The sequence below is a fragment of the Gambusia affinis genome, linkage group LG03 (assembly GCF_019740435.1).
Source record: "Gambusia affinis linkage group LG03, SWU_Gaff_1.0, whole genome shotgun sequence".
Lineage (NCBI taxonomy): Eukaryota > Metazoa > Chordata > Actinopteri > Cyprinodontiformes > Poeciliidae > Gambusia > Gambusia affinis.
The window spans coordinates 9,336,284-9,354,353 of record NC_057870.1 but is presented as its reverse complement, the minus strand read 5'-3'; the positions used below and the strand labels follow the sequence as shown (position 1 = coordinate 9,354,353).

The 18,070-nt window shown below is 40.2% G+C and overlaps 1 protein-coding gene across 6 annotated transcripts in view; it reads left to right on the top strand.

The window, feature by feature from the left end:
• mvb12bb (multivesicular body subunit 12Bb) overlaps positions 1-18,070 on the top strand; it is a 45,802-nt gene that overhangs the window by 13,737 nt on the left and 13,995 nt on the right. For 4 of the 6 annotated variants that reach the window (XM_044110798.1, XM_044110794.1, XM_044110795.1 and 1 more), the window contains 4 exons: positions 2,056-2,146; positions 4,275-4,404; positions 4,558-4,665; positions 11,209-11,270. In XM_044110798.1, coding sequence (XP_043966733.1) covers positions 2,056-2,146; positions 4,275-4,404; positions 4,558-4,665; positions 11,209-11,270 — 391 coding nt within the window. The remainder of the gene's footprint in view (positions 1-2,055; positions 2,147-4,274; positions 4,405-4,557; positions 4,666-11,208; positions 11,271-18,070) is intronic. The other 2 variants (XM_044110799.1, XM_044110796.1) reach the window with 1 other exon arrangement.

Here is an 18,070-nt window from a genome sequence, read left to right as displayed (position 1 = left end):
TAAAAAAAGGAGTAGTTTTAAACATACCGACAACAAAATTAGAAATGGAAATATTACTGGTAACTTTGGATGCCTCTCTGTTTTGGAAACAATAATTCCATTGATAAGCTGAAAAAAATGTCATTTATTATTATATCTACTTTTAAAAACATTAGTAGGTTCTTAATAGTGGTTAGTTATTAAAAGCATGTGTAAAATCTCATGAGCCACAGGTTGCAGGCCCATACCCTAAACAATCACATGAGTCACTGCCATTTTTGCTATTCCTCTGTGTTTTGAAATAGAGGCTTCCATTTTAAATCGTTTGACATTTTAACGATAATTTCTTTTAGTTGAGCAGCCTAAACTTTCCTTTCCTTCTGATAAAAAAATCTGGGACTGCCCATTTCACTTAGAGGAATGCATTTTAACCAATATATGTAAACACTACTGCCATCCTAATGACATCACTGGTCGAGCTCCACACTGCTATTACGTTGAACATGTTGCTTTCAATTAACAACTCTGCAACACTGAATCAACAGCATACATGTCATGGTCTGCTTGGTCTGTTGGTTTTCTGTTACTCCACTACACCAACAAGTTAGCTGCTATATAGACATATAACTTCAATCAAGTTGGACTCCTATTGTTTTGAACACAACTCTATAACTTATAAATGTGAATATTCTTTCTTTTGGAGGGGGTAGAACTGTACAGCAAAAAGCAATTTCAGTGTAGTTAAGCCCATATATAGAATTCCCAATTTGAGCAGCCATGACTCCTCTGTGTCTAAAATGATCTTTACATTACATTTCCACATAATGTGGTTGGGTCATTTTTGGACCCTTCGCTTGCCTGCAGTCAAGAGTTGATGTGTTTCTGCTTGGCTGTCAGCTGCTCTGTGGCCATAAATACACCTGCTTACAGCGCCAGAGCCACCAGCCTGTCCAACCCCAGCTCATGCTATTGGCTGTCTATTAATTAAGTTTCCCTGGCTTGCAGGTGGATAATGCAGACAGCATTGTAAACAAAACCTGAATTTTTTTTATTACTTTGCATCAGCTCAATTTTAGGACTTAATCAAGTCATATTTTTTCTGTATGTCCTCTAAAAGCCAGGCAACTTGGCAGGCTGAGCACAATTTGGCCCCCAGTTTAGTATATAGCATGCAAATGGCCTTTCCCTAGTTCCTGCGTATTATCTTAAAATGTCCGTCCACATTGTTTTAACGGCTTTGACGCAAATAAAACATGACAGAACCATCAACAAAGGCTATTTTGTCTGCCAGTCATTGGAACTCCTACTGTAATTGTCTATGACAAAAACAGATTCTGTAAAATTAGCTCCTGAATTATTTGGAGGGGGAGGTAAATAGTTTGTGATTTATCATACTCTAGGTTGAAGGTAGATAGCCTTCTATTGTCAGGTTGTGATGGAGGAAAAAATCTCCTGGAAAAAAAGGGGGGAAAACAATGAAAAAACAAGAAGCTTCATGCATTATAATAACATTCATCCATATCCCTCCTTACGTCAGTGTAAAAACTATGAATAAAAAATGCCTCTAATGGTAATGACAGTCGAGGAGCTGTGAGAGTGTAATCCAGGCATTTTGGACGCATCAAGTCACGCCTGGCTCGCCCCACTCCTTGCTGCCGCTGTGTATTATTGCAATTTATTATGGCAAAAAATGAAAATGTAATGGGAGGCAGGGAAGAGTCATGCTTGAAAATGTCAACTACACAGCCCCCCTGATTATTTTTAACTAGTTCAATTCTGTTGATCAGAGTGCCCGGTCTGTCTCCCATCATTGCACAACTTCTATCCCTGAAAGGTTGAAAATGATTGGAAGTTCACAGATGCTCCTCTCAGACCAAGAATAAGTTCCTATAGTGCAATTATTAGGCATGTTGCAAACCATTCTGTTTAGGGATTCTATGATCTTTTATTATATTAGTAATCTTATTTACCTTTTCTTCTCACTGCTTAATCCATATCTTGTTTTTAAAAAAATGAATTTGCAAAAACATGTTTTGTTTTTTCTTCTTTTTCTTATCACCCTCTCTTCGGTTTTAGGAGCCTGAAGTTGTTGTGGATATGAAGCTGATTGACATCAAGGACCCGTTGCCAGAGTCCTTCACACCTGTGCTAGAAACATTAGACAAAAGTAAATAAACAGTAAGCAGTCAATACTAACCACAGGCATCCTCCTTCTCCTGTTTTTTCTTTTTTTTTGCACTCTCTCCGACCAGCTTTTGCGGGGGGTCCTCAGGGGCAACTTTGCTTGAGATAGTAAATGTTTTATGGGTGCAGGTTAGCTTAATTTATGGCAGACTGTGGGAATAAAATAAACATTTTGCCCTGGAGGTACAAGAGAGGAGAATCATGAGTCATTGTTTATCTCAGCTGGAGCTGGGCTTTTCTTTATGAGGGGCTTATTTATTTATGTATTTATTTGGGGAGAGGACCAGTAGATGGGGGTTATCTAATATTAATGAAATGCATTCCCCAATGCTTTAGTGGGTTTTGAGTGCTACGTATTTCCCCCCCACAACCCCGCTCACCTCATCCATGCCTTGAAAATGTAATAATATTTTGGTGTGTGGAGTGAGGACAGCTTGTTTATTATTTTTATTATCATTGCATTTACACAGCACTTCCTTGTGTTGCTGAGAAAATAAATGAGCAAGGCACAAATGCAATATAGAAAAGCATGGCAATGTTTTTTTTTTTCCTTTTTTTGCCAGAATGAGGAAAAAAGATTATGTCCTCTATGGCTGTGTTGTAATTTAATGTTTTATTACTTTGCGCGAATCCATGTTTAATGTATACATGTGGCATTATGTATGAATCCCTATCCAGAATATCAAGTTTAAATCCCTGCCGTGCATTAAACTTGATGGAGAATTCACTTGCGTCCGTCATTTTACCTAGAGAAATGATAAAAATGATAATATTGCACGCATATTTTGTGCCTTTCCGCTGTCCAGTCAATTCCCTTAGAGCATAGTAAGTCAGCCAGAAACATAGATAAGACAATTTCCTTTTCTTGGGTTATGCATAACTAGGACTTTTATAAATATGCAGAGTCTTGCAAAAGTATTAATTTTCAAATTCTTTTCCTACTTGTTACAACCACAAACCTCTATGTGTGTCGTTGGGGTTTAATGTGACGAACACAAAGTTGTGCATAACTGAGAACCAGAAGTTAATAGAGTCCACCAGTGTGTAAAATCCAGCTGCCCTGTGAAGACCTTAAGCAATAAATACTTTTACTTTATTTTTTAAACCATTAGTAGACACACAGCATTCTATGTTATGAAACAATATCCCAAGCTTTGAACATCTCATAGAACTTCAAATTTTTATCAACAAATGGATCACAACAGCTTTAAAAAAAATGTACAAAACCAATGCTGACTATCTAGTGACAGACCAGTTAAAGAGAGAATTAATCAAAGAAACATCCACAGTCCCTTGGTAACTCTCAGCTCATCTATTGAAGGGACAAACATTTCTACTCTTTACAAATCTGTCCGTTATGGGAGATTGGGAAGAGGAAAAACATTGCTAAAAGAAAACCAAAACAAGTCCTGTTTGCGACAGACCTTGTAGAGAATATAGCATGAAGCAAAAGAGAGCAAAATGAAACTTTTAGACCATGTAATCCCAAACACCATCCTCACAATGTGACAGCATAATGTAGTGGTTTAGAGCAAAAACATATTGATGTATTAGAAAGGCCCGGTCAAAGCCCAGATTTCAATACAATCAAGAATCTGTGCCTTTAAAACTGACGATTGCAGACACTTAACACCCAACATAGGCAATAATTTTATTGTCTAGATGAACAAAGCAGGCGGAGACATGCCCTGAAAGACTTGCAGCTGTAAATTTTGCAGAAAAGTTGATTTTCAGAGGTATTGACTCAGAGGGGGTTTGAAACAAAAGTACAGTTCACTTTTCAGATGTCTTTTAAAAGCTTTAAAGATAAAGAAAAATCCACACAGTTACACAAAAGCACTTTGTGTTGGTTTGTTATATAAAATCCCAATAAATTACATTAGAGTTTTTTTTAGTTATAATGTGAAAAAATTTGTAAAAGTTGAAAGGTTTGAATACTTTTGCAAGGCTCTGTACATACATATATATTATCTCTCCATCACTGAAGGTGTCTCTTGGTCACTTGGGATTTTTCTTTTTTTTATATATATATCCAAGCTCTGAGGACACAGAAGTGAATATACACTAGTTCCTTCCTGACATGCTCACATGTACATGACTTTACTCATCAGAGGAAGCTGCCATGAGGAAGAGGAGGCTGTGTGTGAAAATGAGCACTCGTGAGGCTGCCGAGACAGCTGTATGTGACATCCAGATCACCGCCAAATCCAAGTACCAGCTTGTTAACTACACCTGTGTAGGGTGAGCTGATAGTCACTGGAAATGAATGAAATCAGTCACTAAATTTTCTTGGCTTCATAGATCCTGATTTTTTTCCCTTTTTTCTAAGGGTTCTATTATTAAGCTTACAAACTTTACACAAGCTTCTCCTTCTCATCTTGATGTTTTTCACAGAGAGATAAACAATATGGGAATATGGTATCGCATGGGAGACGTTCCTCGGAGTCAGTCATCTCACCAAACCAGGAGCGCTCCAAAACTTGACGCCCTGCACAACACAAGGTACCATCATACTGTGTTTTCTAACTTGTTACTCAACTTTCCTCCTGTGCTTATCCTTCTCTTTTTCTACACTCTCTGTACTCGTGAGCCTTTGTTCCAACTCTCTCTACCATGTGTACGGCAATGGAGACACAAGCAATTGATCACTACTGGACAATCTGCCTCTGAGGGTCGTGTCTGGACAACAAGGCAGCGAGCGAGGGTGACCCGGAGAGACATTTCTAACTAGACAGGATCCCCTGAAACAACAGCAGGAGTTCAACGAGGGCTAAGCTCCTGCTATTTGTGTGGGGGGCGTCCCAGGAGACAGAGGAAAGGCCGCTCCTCCGACACGGTGCAGACACAGAGGAGGAAGACGTGGCCCAGAGAGTTAGTGACAGCTGCAGAGGAAAGGGAGGAGAGCTCCCGAAATCTCCGCCATGTGGACTGCGCACGCTTGCGGCTTCCTCCGCCTTGGGCCTCGGAGTGAACAGAGCAAACCTTTGTACTGTGTTCAGATCAAACAGCTGAATTATTTATCCCAGTCAAGAGCCGGGGATTTCCACAGCAAATTGTAAATAAACAATTTATAGACTCCTTTCCGCCGTGGTGTGCCTGTGTGGTGAGAGGGGAGATTTGGCACGGGCCAGATGAGGTGTTTGCCAAGCTGGAAGCGAAGTGCGCCGCCATCCTCCACCGAAGCCGCTTAAAAAGCAGCACCGCGCCGGAGACAGGGAGGCAAATTCAAAACAGAGCTGCTGCTCGCATTTTGTCGCTGCTGTGGGATAAGAACAATAAACGGGCCGTTTTAAAGCGGGAAACTGAAGCTTTTTCGGCGAATCCGCCGCAATTTGGGAGTCGGATGATCAATAATCTTTGATGTGTCGGAGCTCAGGCCAACGCGCCCCCTTCACGACTTCTTCCTGGTAATCCTAAGCTCTTTTGAAGCCCACTTTCAAGTTGGTGAGGCTCAGAGGTTGGAATAAATTGCACCTCGAAGCGACTCACTCCCACCCCTCCCTCCACCTCCTGATGCCTGCTGAGATCACAGGCTGCCGTTTTTGTAATAACATTAAAATTCATTTCACAGACAGGGAGTCTTCTTTTGAAAGTTTTTCCGTCCGTAAAACACTGACACATAAGGACGGGACTGTGGGCGACTCAAACCGTGGCACCCTTTTTGACTATTTATTTCTGTGTAGTTACATACACTTCAGACAGCCATACACACAACCATAAATAGTTATGCTCCTTCTTTAAAGTCACACATTAGATATCTTGACAGCAGTTTACAAGCAGTTCCTCATCTCTCACCATTCCCTCAACTCAGCTGTGCTTTTATACATACTCACGAAAAGTCTCCACTCCGAGCTTTCTTCAGGCTTTCTGAGGCAACTTTATGGCCTTTGCAGAGCAGCACCTCTTAAATTTAAGTGCTCTTTACAGTCACTGGAAAAGATGTTTTAAATACAGTCAATAATGTGTAAATTTTTAATGAGCCTTATAATTTTGAAGGCGCGCTGATTCCCCTCTTCAAATCTCCCATTGCCTCAGGCAGAAGGAGCCTGTTAGTGTTGTGTGCAAACATAAAGCACAGATCTTGCTCCCTCCATCACTCCCCCCCACAATCCTCAGCAATGCGGAGTAGCTGCATCGTGTTGCATCATTATGGGATGCACAAGGTTGTTTCATCAAGGCAGATGTGTTTCATTGGTACTGTTTCTCTAGAGCGGTAACCAGATGATCAAAATTTTGTCGTCAATAGTGTTCATTTTCGATTGTTTCAGCTTGCCATCGTGATTTATTTTGGAGACGCCTGAAAACTGGAAGGTGAAACATGCCCCACAATCTGTGAGGAAGAACTGTTGCATCTTTTTAGTGATTTAAAATTTCAATCAGCAGCATTGGAATTATGCAACTCATTACATAAAATAGAGGAATATAATTAATTACTATTTGTATAGTTACCGTAATCTGAAATGTTTCTCCATCAAGCTGCCATTTGTTTTGTTTAAAGGCATAGGCGACACAGAAAATACATAGACGAAGGCACTCTGGTCACCGTCTTCTTTAAGAGGAGACCAAAATGTCACTTGCCTGCGACCAAAACATTATATAGTGTAAGACAAACATTGTACATAACCCTAAACAGATGCTATCCCAGGGGATAGATGGTGGTGGCAGTTTCATGTTGTGGCGAGGCAGAGACAATCTCCATCCATCAACGTTTTTTTAAAGGAAATTTGAACCATCGCTTTAAAAAAGGTTGATGGAGACGGCAAGCTCTGACCTGTTAACATAGGAACTAAAGACTAAAATAGTGACATTTCACACAATGTCACTACCACACACCATACCGTTGATGTGAACCCGGCCAGAGGGCGGAGGCCTGTGAAGCTGTGTTTAGACCTTGTGTTAAAAGTCTCTTTATCAAGTCGGTACGCGGCATTTTAAGCAGTGACGGCGTTTTGTTTTGATTCATGGCCACAGCTAGATGTCAATTACTTTAGCTTGTTCTCTGTCAAGACAGGCCGTATCAGCCACTCCCCGACTCTATAATGTAAAGACGTCGCGCCATCCGGTCAGCGTTTTAATGTATCCTGTAAAGTATCTTCCCTCCTTCCTCCTCCTGACCAGCGCTGCCATTTGTTCTCCTGATAAAACTGTCATTGCGGAGGCTGATATCTGACCTCTACACTGACTGCTGGCATAAATTAGCCTTGTCCTAATATTGCAATTTCTTTCACTTCACTCAGAATCAAGGTTTTTGACATTTCTCTTAGAATAATAGGCTATTGTACACACGGCCACTTTTTAAATCAAACTGTACGGTGATAAAAATGTCAAGGCCAGTTTTTTTTTTTTTTACTTTTCTTTTTTCTCCCTTTTTCTCTCTTTGCATAGCTGGCTTTTTCAGGTGAAGTATATAGAGTGTCATCAGTGTCAGAATTGGCATTCATATCAATACTTTTAGAATTGCAGTCTTCTACCTGTCAAGCTCCACACGTTGGCGGAGCTCTGCTGGAGTATAGTATCAGCTTTCATTGCATGCTGGTTAACCAAGACTTGCCAGCGGAAGAGAAAGAGAGCAAGAGAGAGAGAGAGAGACATTGTGACTGACTGTCACAAGACAGATCTTCTGTCTGAAGTGCTGAGGAACAATCCTTTCCAGCTCAATCTCGCTCATTACTTTGTGCTCAAGGAAGTTGCGAGAAGAAGCAGAGATCAAGCAAAGGGATGCGCGGCGATGCCAGAAATGATTGAATGATCAGGTGAGACCGCATGGGGGGGCCTCCGAAATTCAGAGGGATCCCGTCTTCGGCAGCTGACACTGAGCTTAAAGGAGGATAATGATGGGTGAGAAAGCAGCTCCCACAAAGCAACAGTGCCGGCACTCTGGGGAAGGTGTGGAGATGTTGTCACAGGAGAGGCTAGATGTGTGTCAAAACAAGAGCTTCCAGCTCTCTGTAATGCAGCTCTGGCTCCTCACACTCGGGGAGATTACTCCCATTCTTACCTCCCGTCTGACTGCTGCCTGCCGGTCCCCACGGTCTCCCTCACACTTTCTCTTTGCCTTCTTGTTTTATCTTTATAAAAATAAAAGTCCTTTCTTTATCCTGCGCTAAACAAAAATGAATTCGACACGAGGCAAATCTGTATAAATTAGAGTTCGTGTCTTCAAAGTGATCCTTTGTGTTGCAGTTTTGCTTTTGCTGCACTAATTTGATTTTAACCTGGGCAGATTTCATGGGAACACAACACTTTTGATCCTCGCAGTAATTGCGTGAATATTTCAGGCCTTGTTCCCAGTTTTGCCATAATTTGATGAGGAACTCCGCTGTAATTGAATATTCAAATTAGGACTATGTGTCAATATGGCTCTCCTTGCCTGGAATGAGGATTAATTGTTTTCAAAACTCCAGTGGCCGACATAATGTGGGCCCAAACACTGCTGTTGATTAGCAAATGCTCTTGCCATGTTTTTGTTTTAAGAATTAGTTGTCTAATTGATTTGCCATATGCCACCCTCTCCACTGCACCTAAAATTGTATTTAGAAATCAGCAATTTGGATTTTGACTTGCTTTTTTTTTGACTGTTTCCTTTTGGGGGGGGGTGGGATGTTGTAGACAGATGGGAAACCAGCCCAGTAGGCTGCTTTTACACTCTAAAACAGAGCTATGGAGCCTTTTAAATATTATATTAGTTAAGTATTGGTATAATTCAATATCTGATGAAGCATATCAATTTAAGCCTAAAACTAAATTGATTAGAATTTAACTGAAGTTAAGTTTGTCATTCATTGTTCCCAGCAAATAGTAAGGCTGTTATGTTTATATTGGGTTTTAATATTCAATTCAATTTTATTCACAAATACTTTATTTACTCCAAATGGAAATTAAACATTGTCATAACTTTTGCCATCCAAGCATCTTCAAAGTGTTGTTGACGGTGATACTGTGGGCAGTCCGACTTAAAACAAAGAGATGATATTCCATAGTAACATCATCGATGATGTCATCAGTTGGCAAGAGCTGCTAATCCACCTCTTTTGCTTTAGCCATTCTGTTTTGAATCTCTATCTGGCCGTATATTTAGAAAGCCTGGCAGAGAAAGTCTGGGATATAACCTTTGCCCAAAATGTTAACTTCGTCCTTCTGTCTTTGCTCTGCATCCATAAAGCTTCCTCTTCAATTCATCTGGGATTTGAGGTTGTAGTTCAGGTATAATCAACTGCTCACAGTTCTAAAAACAATAGTTTGTTTCCTTGGTTGTGCATCATAACAGCAACTACAGATGATTATGTCATCTTAATAAATGATGGGAATTGTTCAAAGTACCTATTTGTTACCATCATGAACATTTAACTGCAGCAGCCACCCTTAAACCCAAAAAAGGCAATACTAGTTTTAGGTTGTGTTACCGAATTAAAAACATTTGCAAGAAAATGTCACAATTCATAAGCTGAACGTCTACAGCTTTTCTTCGAAAAAAGTTTACTTGGGGTTTAGTTACTGTTGAAGTCCCGGGCACTTGATGCCAATAAGCAATGCTTTACATGCTAAATTGGTTGAATAGGTTTTAAATAATAAATTGTAAATGGCCTGTATTTGTATAGTGCTTTATAAAGTCCAGGGGTTCCCAAAGCGTTTCATGCTACTTTCAGTCATACACCAATTCACGCATACATTTCTTTTTTTCTTTTTTTTCTTTAATCTTACAAAAAAAAAATCTTAAAAGTTGTTCTATCAGTGTCAGAAAGCATTTCACAAAGCTCACTCTTGTGTGTTTCCATTTCTAACATAAGTCTTAAAGCCATTTTCGTTGTTTCTTTGTGTATTCTGAGTATTTGTACGACAATAACAACGTGCAGCACAAGCCCTAAAAGACATTTCAACCATCTGGCTCTAGTTTATCTGCTCATGCAATGTCTTTGTGCTTTGAAAGATGCGTACCTCTTTTTTTTCTTCTTTTTTTTTTGTTCTCCAGCAATGGGATCAACCTTTGCGAGGTAAAAGAAGTCTGCGCTGAATGTGGCAGTTGTTCCCCACAAGATTGATGCCAACCTTTTAAAAATTCACCATTGGCCCGGATTTAACATGGCCAAATGCTGATGTAAATGAGGTGCAGAAAAGTCGACCCTTTCACTGCAAATAAATCTGAGTTGCAGGCTTCATCTCATAAATACCACAGCCTGTCACAATTCTTGTTTTATTGCTGTTGATGGAAATTATTGCGTTTATTTATCTCGTCCGGAGAGATAAAGCTCAGAAAGTCACAACTCAAGGTGTGGCGCCCGCAGAATATGCAGATCTGGCCGCCGGCTTAAATTTAGTGAATGTTTTAGTTTACATGACCGCTTCCTTCTTTAACAGCAACTTGCAAATCTGTTCGATCCAGCTTTTAAATGCAATTCCCAACTTCTCCGCATTATAATTTCATGAGTTCTGCAAACCCATCCTGGAAATAGTTTAACCTCCAAAGCGTGTCATGTTAAGCAGCTCTCTCTCAAAGCTGTGATTTCCTCCCCACCCCTGCTTGCTGCGGATTTATCGATCGGTGGGGGTGAGTCACAGGGTGTAATTCATGATAGCTTGATTGATGAGGATTTCAATCTTATATGGTTTGTTAACTTCAACTACCCACAAAGTGCATTCTGTGCTGTTTTCTGTAATACAAGGCCAGAAAAAAGAAGAGCAAAAGAAAAAGAAGACAAAAACTTGTCTTCTCTTTGAATAATGGAATCTCTCAGTTCCTCAGAATGAACAAGATCCCGCTCCAAAGGTCTGTTCAAGCCCCAGGGCAGCCGAGGCACTGTTGAACTTCTACCATGTTTCTCCACTCTGAATTCACTTTCATTCAGTGCTCATTTTTTATTTTTTTTTGCTTTTAGACGGTTCAGAAGCCACGTGTGTTCAGAGGGAAATTAGATTTTTGAATGCATTTCTTTAAAAATGTCTCTTGTAATAAGCCGTTTGAGAAGCACTGTTTCTTTCTATCTTTTTTTATATTATAAGCTGTTTTTTGGTATATTTTATTCACTTTATTTGTTCTTTCTCTTCCAGCAGGATCGGCATCAGCAGGCCACAGTATCAGCAGCAGAACAGTGGCATCTACACTATGACAGGTAAAAGATGACAGACTGATGCAGGCGGATTTTGATGTTTGATATCTTTTATATATCTTATATATTTTATAATTTATGACAAATAAATTAGTTGCGCAAAATGTTTCAGGTGTGACCTTTGGGGGAAAAGGGCACATTGAGGAAAGCAGAATTCAGATTTTTGTAGCAGGTTTCTGGTCTCCGGTTTTTGTATGGCTGAAAATGTTTTCAGCTAATTGTAATTTCTCTTGTACAGCCACGATAGAACATCGTTATTTTTATTGTGAATGGAGGTGATGTCACACTGGGTGAGTGACAGAGCAGTCTGCAAAGTGAATTATTTTGAAACTATGTAATAATAATGGGGTTGACATATTAAACTATCCTTCAGTTTACATTAGTGATCAACACTAATCAACAGCAGATTCCTGCAGAATGAAGATCCTTAACTCTGGGATTTCTGAAAGCCTTCCAACATTTTCAAATCCAGCCGGTTCTGTGACAGACAAGAGGTTGGAAGCTCAAATGTTCAGTCTTCCTGTAACCTGCTGGAATACTCTCATTGTCTGATTGAACCCCAGACGTGTTTTGATATCCCATCGAAAGCATCGTTGTCTCAAAAATGACGACTTTATGTCTGTGCTTCCTCTGAATTGTGCTTCAAACATTTTCACTGATATGGAAAATAGCAAACCTTCACTGTTCTTCAATTGGTCCATGTATGAAAAGATAAATATTTTTAATTTTACAACTGCCCTGTCACCAGTGGGAGTTGATTAAGCTGAACATTTTTCCAAAAGTGAACTTCTTGGTTCGTCTCTTTTTAAAAATGTTTTTAAAAAAAGTTTTCCAGGATTTAAAAAAAAAAAAGTAAAGTTAAAACTCCCCATATTGGAGTTTCCCGGAGACGGACACCGTACAGAGCTTTGCTTCTCTCTGCGAACGTGACTTCCCAGAGGAGCTCGGCATTAACAGCCGTCAAAGATGATCCATCACATACCAAACTTGCACATGTACCTCTTGTTCACTGGGTGCTTCTTTTGTCTTCGTCGGGGAGAAATTCCAGTCCTAACAACTGCAATATGCCCCACGACTAAAACTCAAACAAAAGAAAAAGGTAAATTTGGTAGAAAACAGTGCTTTGCTCTGACAGCCTCAGCGCCACTAAACCAGAGTGGGCAGAGACACTGGAAGCTTTAAGTGTGTGTGAGCTGTGGCAGGTGAATGTGGCAGGCGGGTTTTTTTTTTTTATCTAGCTGGAGAGAGACACCATGTGGTGAGGATGCCTCCTGCTGCTCCAGCAGAGGCGCACGCTTGCAATAGCAATGCTGCACCCATCCTGATTAACACAAGTCTGTTTTTGAGCAGCTATTTCGTATAATACAACTTTTATTCAGGGTTTATTCCAGAATTAACCTGAAAAGAGAGAAAAAGCACTGTTTCTTTCTAAAAGAAAGAAAAGAGTTTCTACATGACATCATTTAGTTTTGCGAGTTAAGCCCTGACACACAGTACATTGTCACACTCCTGAACATTTTGTGGCATTTGGTGTGGAATCCATCCACTGGGACAGGGTTTGAGTGACAATGAGGAGCGTGCACATACTCCACAGTGCCCTGCCAGCACTTATCATTTATCTGCAGAGAACCTGTCCTCTGCAGGTCCACACACTCCCGCCTTCTCCCACTTGTGAAAGGAGCAGTTTAAATAAAATACAATAAGCACCACAATAAGAAGACTTCTTGCTTTTCTTTTCTTTTCTTTTTTTTTTCTTTTGGTCAGACTGTTTCCATCAGCATCACAGCATCACTGCAAATGTGAAAGAACACAACTTCCCTTCATTAACAACGTGATAGTCTGCAGACCAAGTGTGAGGTCGTAGCCGACAGCCTGTTTGTGATAATTGTTAGCCCAATAGAGCTGGTGTGTGGGCGTAGGCAGGCGTGTGTGTGTGTTAGTGTCTGTATATGCTCATGGGTGTGTCGGCGGGTGTGCGTGTGTGTGCGTGTGCGTGTGTGTGTGTGTGTGTGTGGGCTGACAGCTGGCCAGGTTTGAGTTGGTCTAAAACCATGTGCGCTCTGTCAGGGTTGTACAGGCGCCTTCTTTAGGATTGATGAATTGCCTGCTTTCTTGATTAAACCCTCCGTCACTTCCCAACAAAACAAAACAAAAAAAACAACAACACACACACACACACACGCACGCACACTAAAAGAAAGGGTTAAAAAAAGAAAGAAAGAAAGAAAAGACGAGTTGAGAGGAGAGGTAACGTGTCTGGGAAATCTGTCATCTGCAGTCACATCATGTTCACATGTGATGTGCAGAAGCTTTGACATTTATTACCCGAATATTAAAATCTAATTCACATTTATTTTGAAGCCCTCCATCACTTGACAGTTCAGGCTCATTTGAAAAGTTATCAAGTGTTCATAGCAGCACTCAGCCTCCCCCCCCTCACCCCGCTGCCCCTCCTCTCTCAACCTTTTTGCTTTCCTTCACCGGCATTGCTTTGATCCATGCCAACTCCCTCAGCCAATTAGGTCTATTATTCATGCTTTGACAGTAAATCTTGATATTTTGAAAGAGATTGTTTGTGCATTAAAAAAAGAAATAAAAAAATCTGTCTTTGAGTAAAAAAAAAATGCAAATGCATTAGTTGAAAACTTCCATATTAAACTTCCTTTGCGCATGTTGGATTGCAGGCTGCTTTTATTACCAGCTCAGCGATGTATAGCATTCGGCAGTCGTCCACCTGATGAAAAGTTAAATCTAATATAAAGTAATACATTTGCATATCTATAGCGTTAATCAAAAATAAACACTGACATTGGCCCTGATCTAACATAATATGGAGAGCAATTATTTCCCTATCCATTAGAGGAACTTCAATTAACAGACACTAGACAGACCATCCTTCAGAGAAGAAAAAAAATATGGAGGCTCAAAATTAACTCGGGTTTGCAAAATATCTTGGCAGGATGACAGTGATTTTTGATTTTCAGGAAACAATATTAGAATTCTTATTAAACTATGTGCATCTGCTTTTAATTTGCTCCAAATAATTGGAAAATGCAATGGAGCTTTCCAATTAAAGCTCCACTTTATACTGTTTAATAATACCCTCATAATATTATAGCTTATGAAATGACAGGTGAGTTGGTGTATGAATAAAACATAAAGCCCTGTAATAAGAGACAGGGAAAAAAACCCAGAGACAGTTGTTGGGGGGCTTTTAAATGCTCCACATAATTTGCATATATTAATCTCCTCTTTTCAGCCTTATCAAGTATTCCACTGTATTTGAAGTTAAAATAGTCGTGACAGGCAGGGGTACGCTTCGTTTTTCCAAGGATTTATTACTTGTATAATTCTGGATCTTTAATAAGCCAATATGACTGATCCTCTGAGTTCTGTGGAATTTGGTTAATTGTTCCAGATGGTGCTCACTGATTATGCAAAATTACTTTCTTTCTCCTCTGTTTTTTTTTTTTTCTCTCTTCTCCCCCACCCCTAACTACACGATTTCTTGATTGACTAACATGAAGAAAAAAGATTATTTTTGGCGCAGCACTTTCATTAAGAGGCTTCTCATCAGGTTTCAAACAAAAGTTCCATCTTATCTCCCTGTGTAGTTCTAGGCTAGTCTGTGCAGAGGGAGGAGATCAGGCAGCTCTTATCTCCAACCATGATGAATCTCAACTGCTTCTGCGCGGCCCGGGTTATATTTTAGACTAACACAATTCTTTAGGCTGAAAGATTAAAAAACATGACCTCTGAATGGTGACATAAAAGTTATTATCAGTGTATACCATGCTCTTCGCACTCCTTTCTCCCAGTTTTATACGTGAGAGATTGATGAAATTACTAAGCAGTTTGTTCCGTCTCCCCCTGTTTCTTTTTTCTTGCAGCTCCGGCTCTGTCCACGACTCGCTAGCATTCTGTTTTGTATCAGCTAAACTGAGCTGAATGAATCATTTATGGAAGTGTTACGGGGGAGGCTCGGGCAGATTTACTGCCACGCTTTTTACTTTAGATGGAAAAGGATTTCTATGAAACCGATCTTGATGTTTGAAGCGATGCCAAAGCTTGCATCAAGACATGAAAGGAATGCTCTTAAAACCCACGTTTTGCTTCTTAATTTTCCTGGTCAGCGAAAGGGAAACTAGGGGCAGAGTGTTGCAAGGGAGAGAACGGTATTTACACGTAATGCATTGACGCACACATACTAAAACAACCTCCTAAAAAACATATATATATATATACTAAATTAGTGTTTAAATTAGCTTTTTGTGCTTCTTTTCATCATGACATAGCAGATTAGCTTCAGTGATTTAAGGCTAGATACTGCTGAGCATGTAAGCAGTGAGTTTATTTTTGCCTCTTGATGGTCTCCCAAAAAAGTTGAAATTGCTTCAAAAAAACAATTTTACCATATTTAATATTTAAAGTGCAAATAACATTTTCAGGTACCTTCTTGAAGGAAATTGCAAGTCTTTGTGAACCATAGGGGTGTTAGATTAGAAAAGAAAAATAAGTTCTATCATATTATTCCAGAGTTTTAGTTGATGACATTAAAGTAATACATACAACACTTATTTTAATTGGTGACATTTGTTTTTTACGTTTCCAGTGGTATCGTGTTTATCTGATTAGAGCTCCAAGTCTTTGGCGTCAGAATGCCTCCTTGCCATCACCCTAATCTTTAACTCTCTCCACAGATTGTCTATCAAAATTGTTTATTCTGACTCGACCGCTCCAAAGCATTAATATTTCTTCCAGTGAGAACAAAACACCTCGGTGAAACTCAAAAACTGCATTCTTGAGGCTAATTTGTATATTTCATGCAAGCATAACAACACTTTTACACTCAGACATGGATCGGTTTTCAAATGCAGCAAAAGAAAGAGTCCATAAGAGCTCTTTAAACGTTTAAAAGTTTATAATCAGGCATTGTAAAGCTGATACGCTGTGAGAAATAAGACTTTGCTAATACATGACAGCATATTGACTTTGTCACAATTTCATTGGGACAGGAAGGGGAGTTAGTTCACTCTCTTTTTCCCACAGTTTTTCTAATGACTGCAGATATTATTGTTGCATATTGAAAAACCAAAGAAAAAAATGAAATCCAATAAAATGTGACGAGAGTCAATCGCATTGAAATACAACTTAAAATAATGACTTTTATTCATTTCATATGTCAGGCCCGTCTGTCCAGGTTCGGCTGCCAAACGCGATCAATCCCAACGTGATGGCGCCATTAAGGTTTTGAGGATCAATCCTGTGTAAATCCTAATGGATTTTTTGACTGGAGCCTTGAAGCCCTGAGGCATTTCTGGACCTTTATTACAGTCAAATAAGGGACTTTAAATGACTTTGCATTCGGCCAGACTGGACTGTGGAGTCTCATCCCTCATTGCTTTCTATCCGTCCCTGAGATAGAAGCGGTGCTCCATTAGTTTCGGTGTCCAGACGTGGACGGCCTCAATGGATGGGCCTGTCACAGCTCTCTCATTTGCCCCCATGTACAGCAGGGTTTGTTATCACACATCTAATTAGAACTTGATAAAAAATATTTCACAAAAAATCCAGTCATTAAATATAGTTTAAGGAGATTTATGGTCAAATATGCCTTAAAGATCTTTTAATGGCTCTGCTGACTTGTTAAGTTTGTAATTAATGGTCTTCTAATACAAAGTGTGGTGTGATTTAGAAAGCACAATGAGATTCTGGGAATGAAGTCGTTTTGGAAAAGGGCATCTGGGGCTCCCAGTAGCCATATTAAATAGTTCTGCTCAGACTGCTTTGCTTAGAACCATAAAGTCTGCTTTGAAAAGTTCAAACACACCAGTGTTTTTACAAAGATGAGGCCATTTTTATGCTGTGGTGCACCGAATGCTGCATAATTATAAAGCAGCCGCAGCAGAAGTCTCCGCTTCTTCTGTAATGCCACATGCATTTTTTAAAGTGCAAAGCATAACAGTTTAATTTGAATAATGGAAGATATCTCTTTTTTAAAGTCCCCTCATTCTGACAGTAAAGCTAACAAGCAAACGTATATGTATTCAACGGCAAATGCATTGCATGAGAAACAGTCTCCTTTTTCATCAGGAGAGTAATGGTATCCTTATTAGCATAATTAATGACAAATGGCAGTGCAGCATTGGTGAATTGGTTCTGGGGGATGATAAATTGGTGGATGCCCAGGTTAGTGGCTGCCAAGGAGGCCTCTTTGGCTGTCATCCCTCCTGCTTCCGCTCTGGCGCAGTTCATTACTCACCATGTGAGATGCCACATTACATTGCCCGGTACTGTGAGCACGGAGAACTTAATAACGCCACCCACAACCACGCGGGGCCCGCTGCTTTACCCACAGTCCAGAGGGCAGGTCTCTCTGCGAGGGCTCGCATTTGTGAAGAGCGAGTGCTGCACGGGAGCCGTCTCCTGCAGCTCGGCTGATCAAAACAGATCACACGTCAGTCACTACTTCAGGGGAGTTGAAACCATATGACCCAGTCGCCCGAGCTGCTGAGTGTTTCTTGTTAGGATTTCTTGGGGCTCGCCACATCCCTCCCATCATTACGGGTTAGTTTGCCCACAGAACCGCTAATTAAGAGGGGATTTGTGTAATTATGCCTTCTGCTGCGTCCCATCCGGCACATGCAATTTACTGCCAGCTTTTACACTTGTCCAGAGAGGCGGACGCCATTTATGCACACATTCTGCTGCACATTTACCAGCAGCCACAGCTGGGGATCAACGCCAGTGGCATGGCAGTGTCTTGAAATACTCCGTGCTGCTGATTAATGTCTGATTGTCAA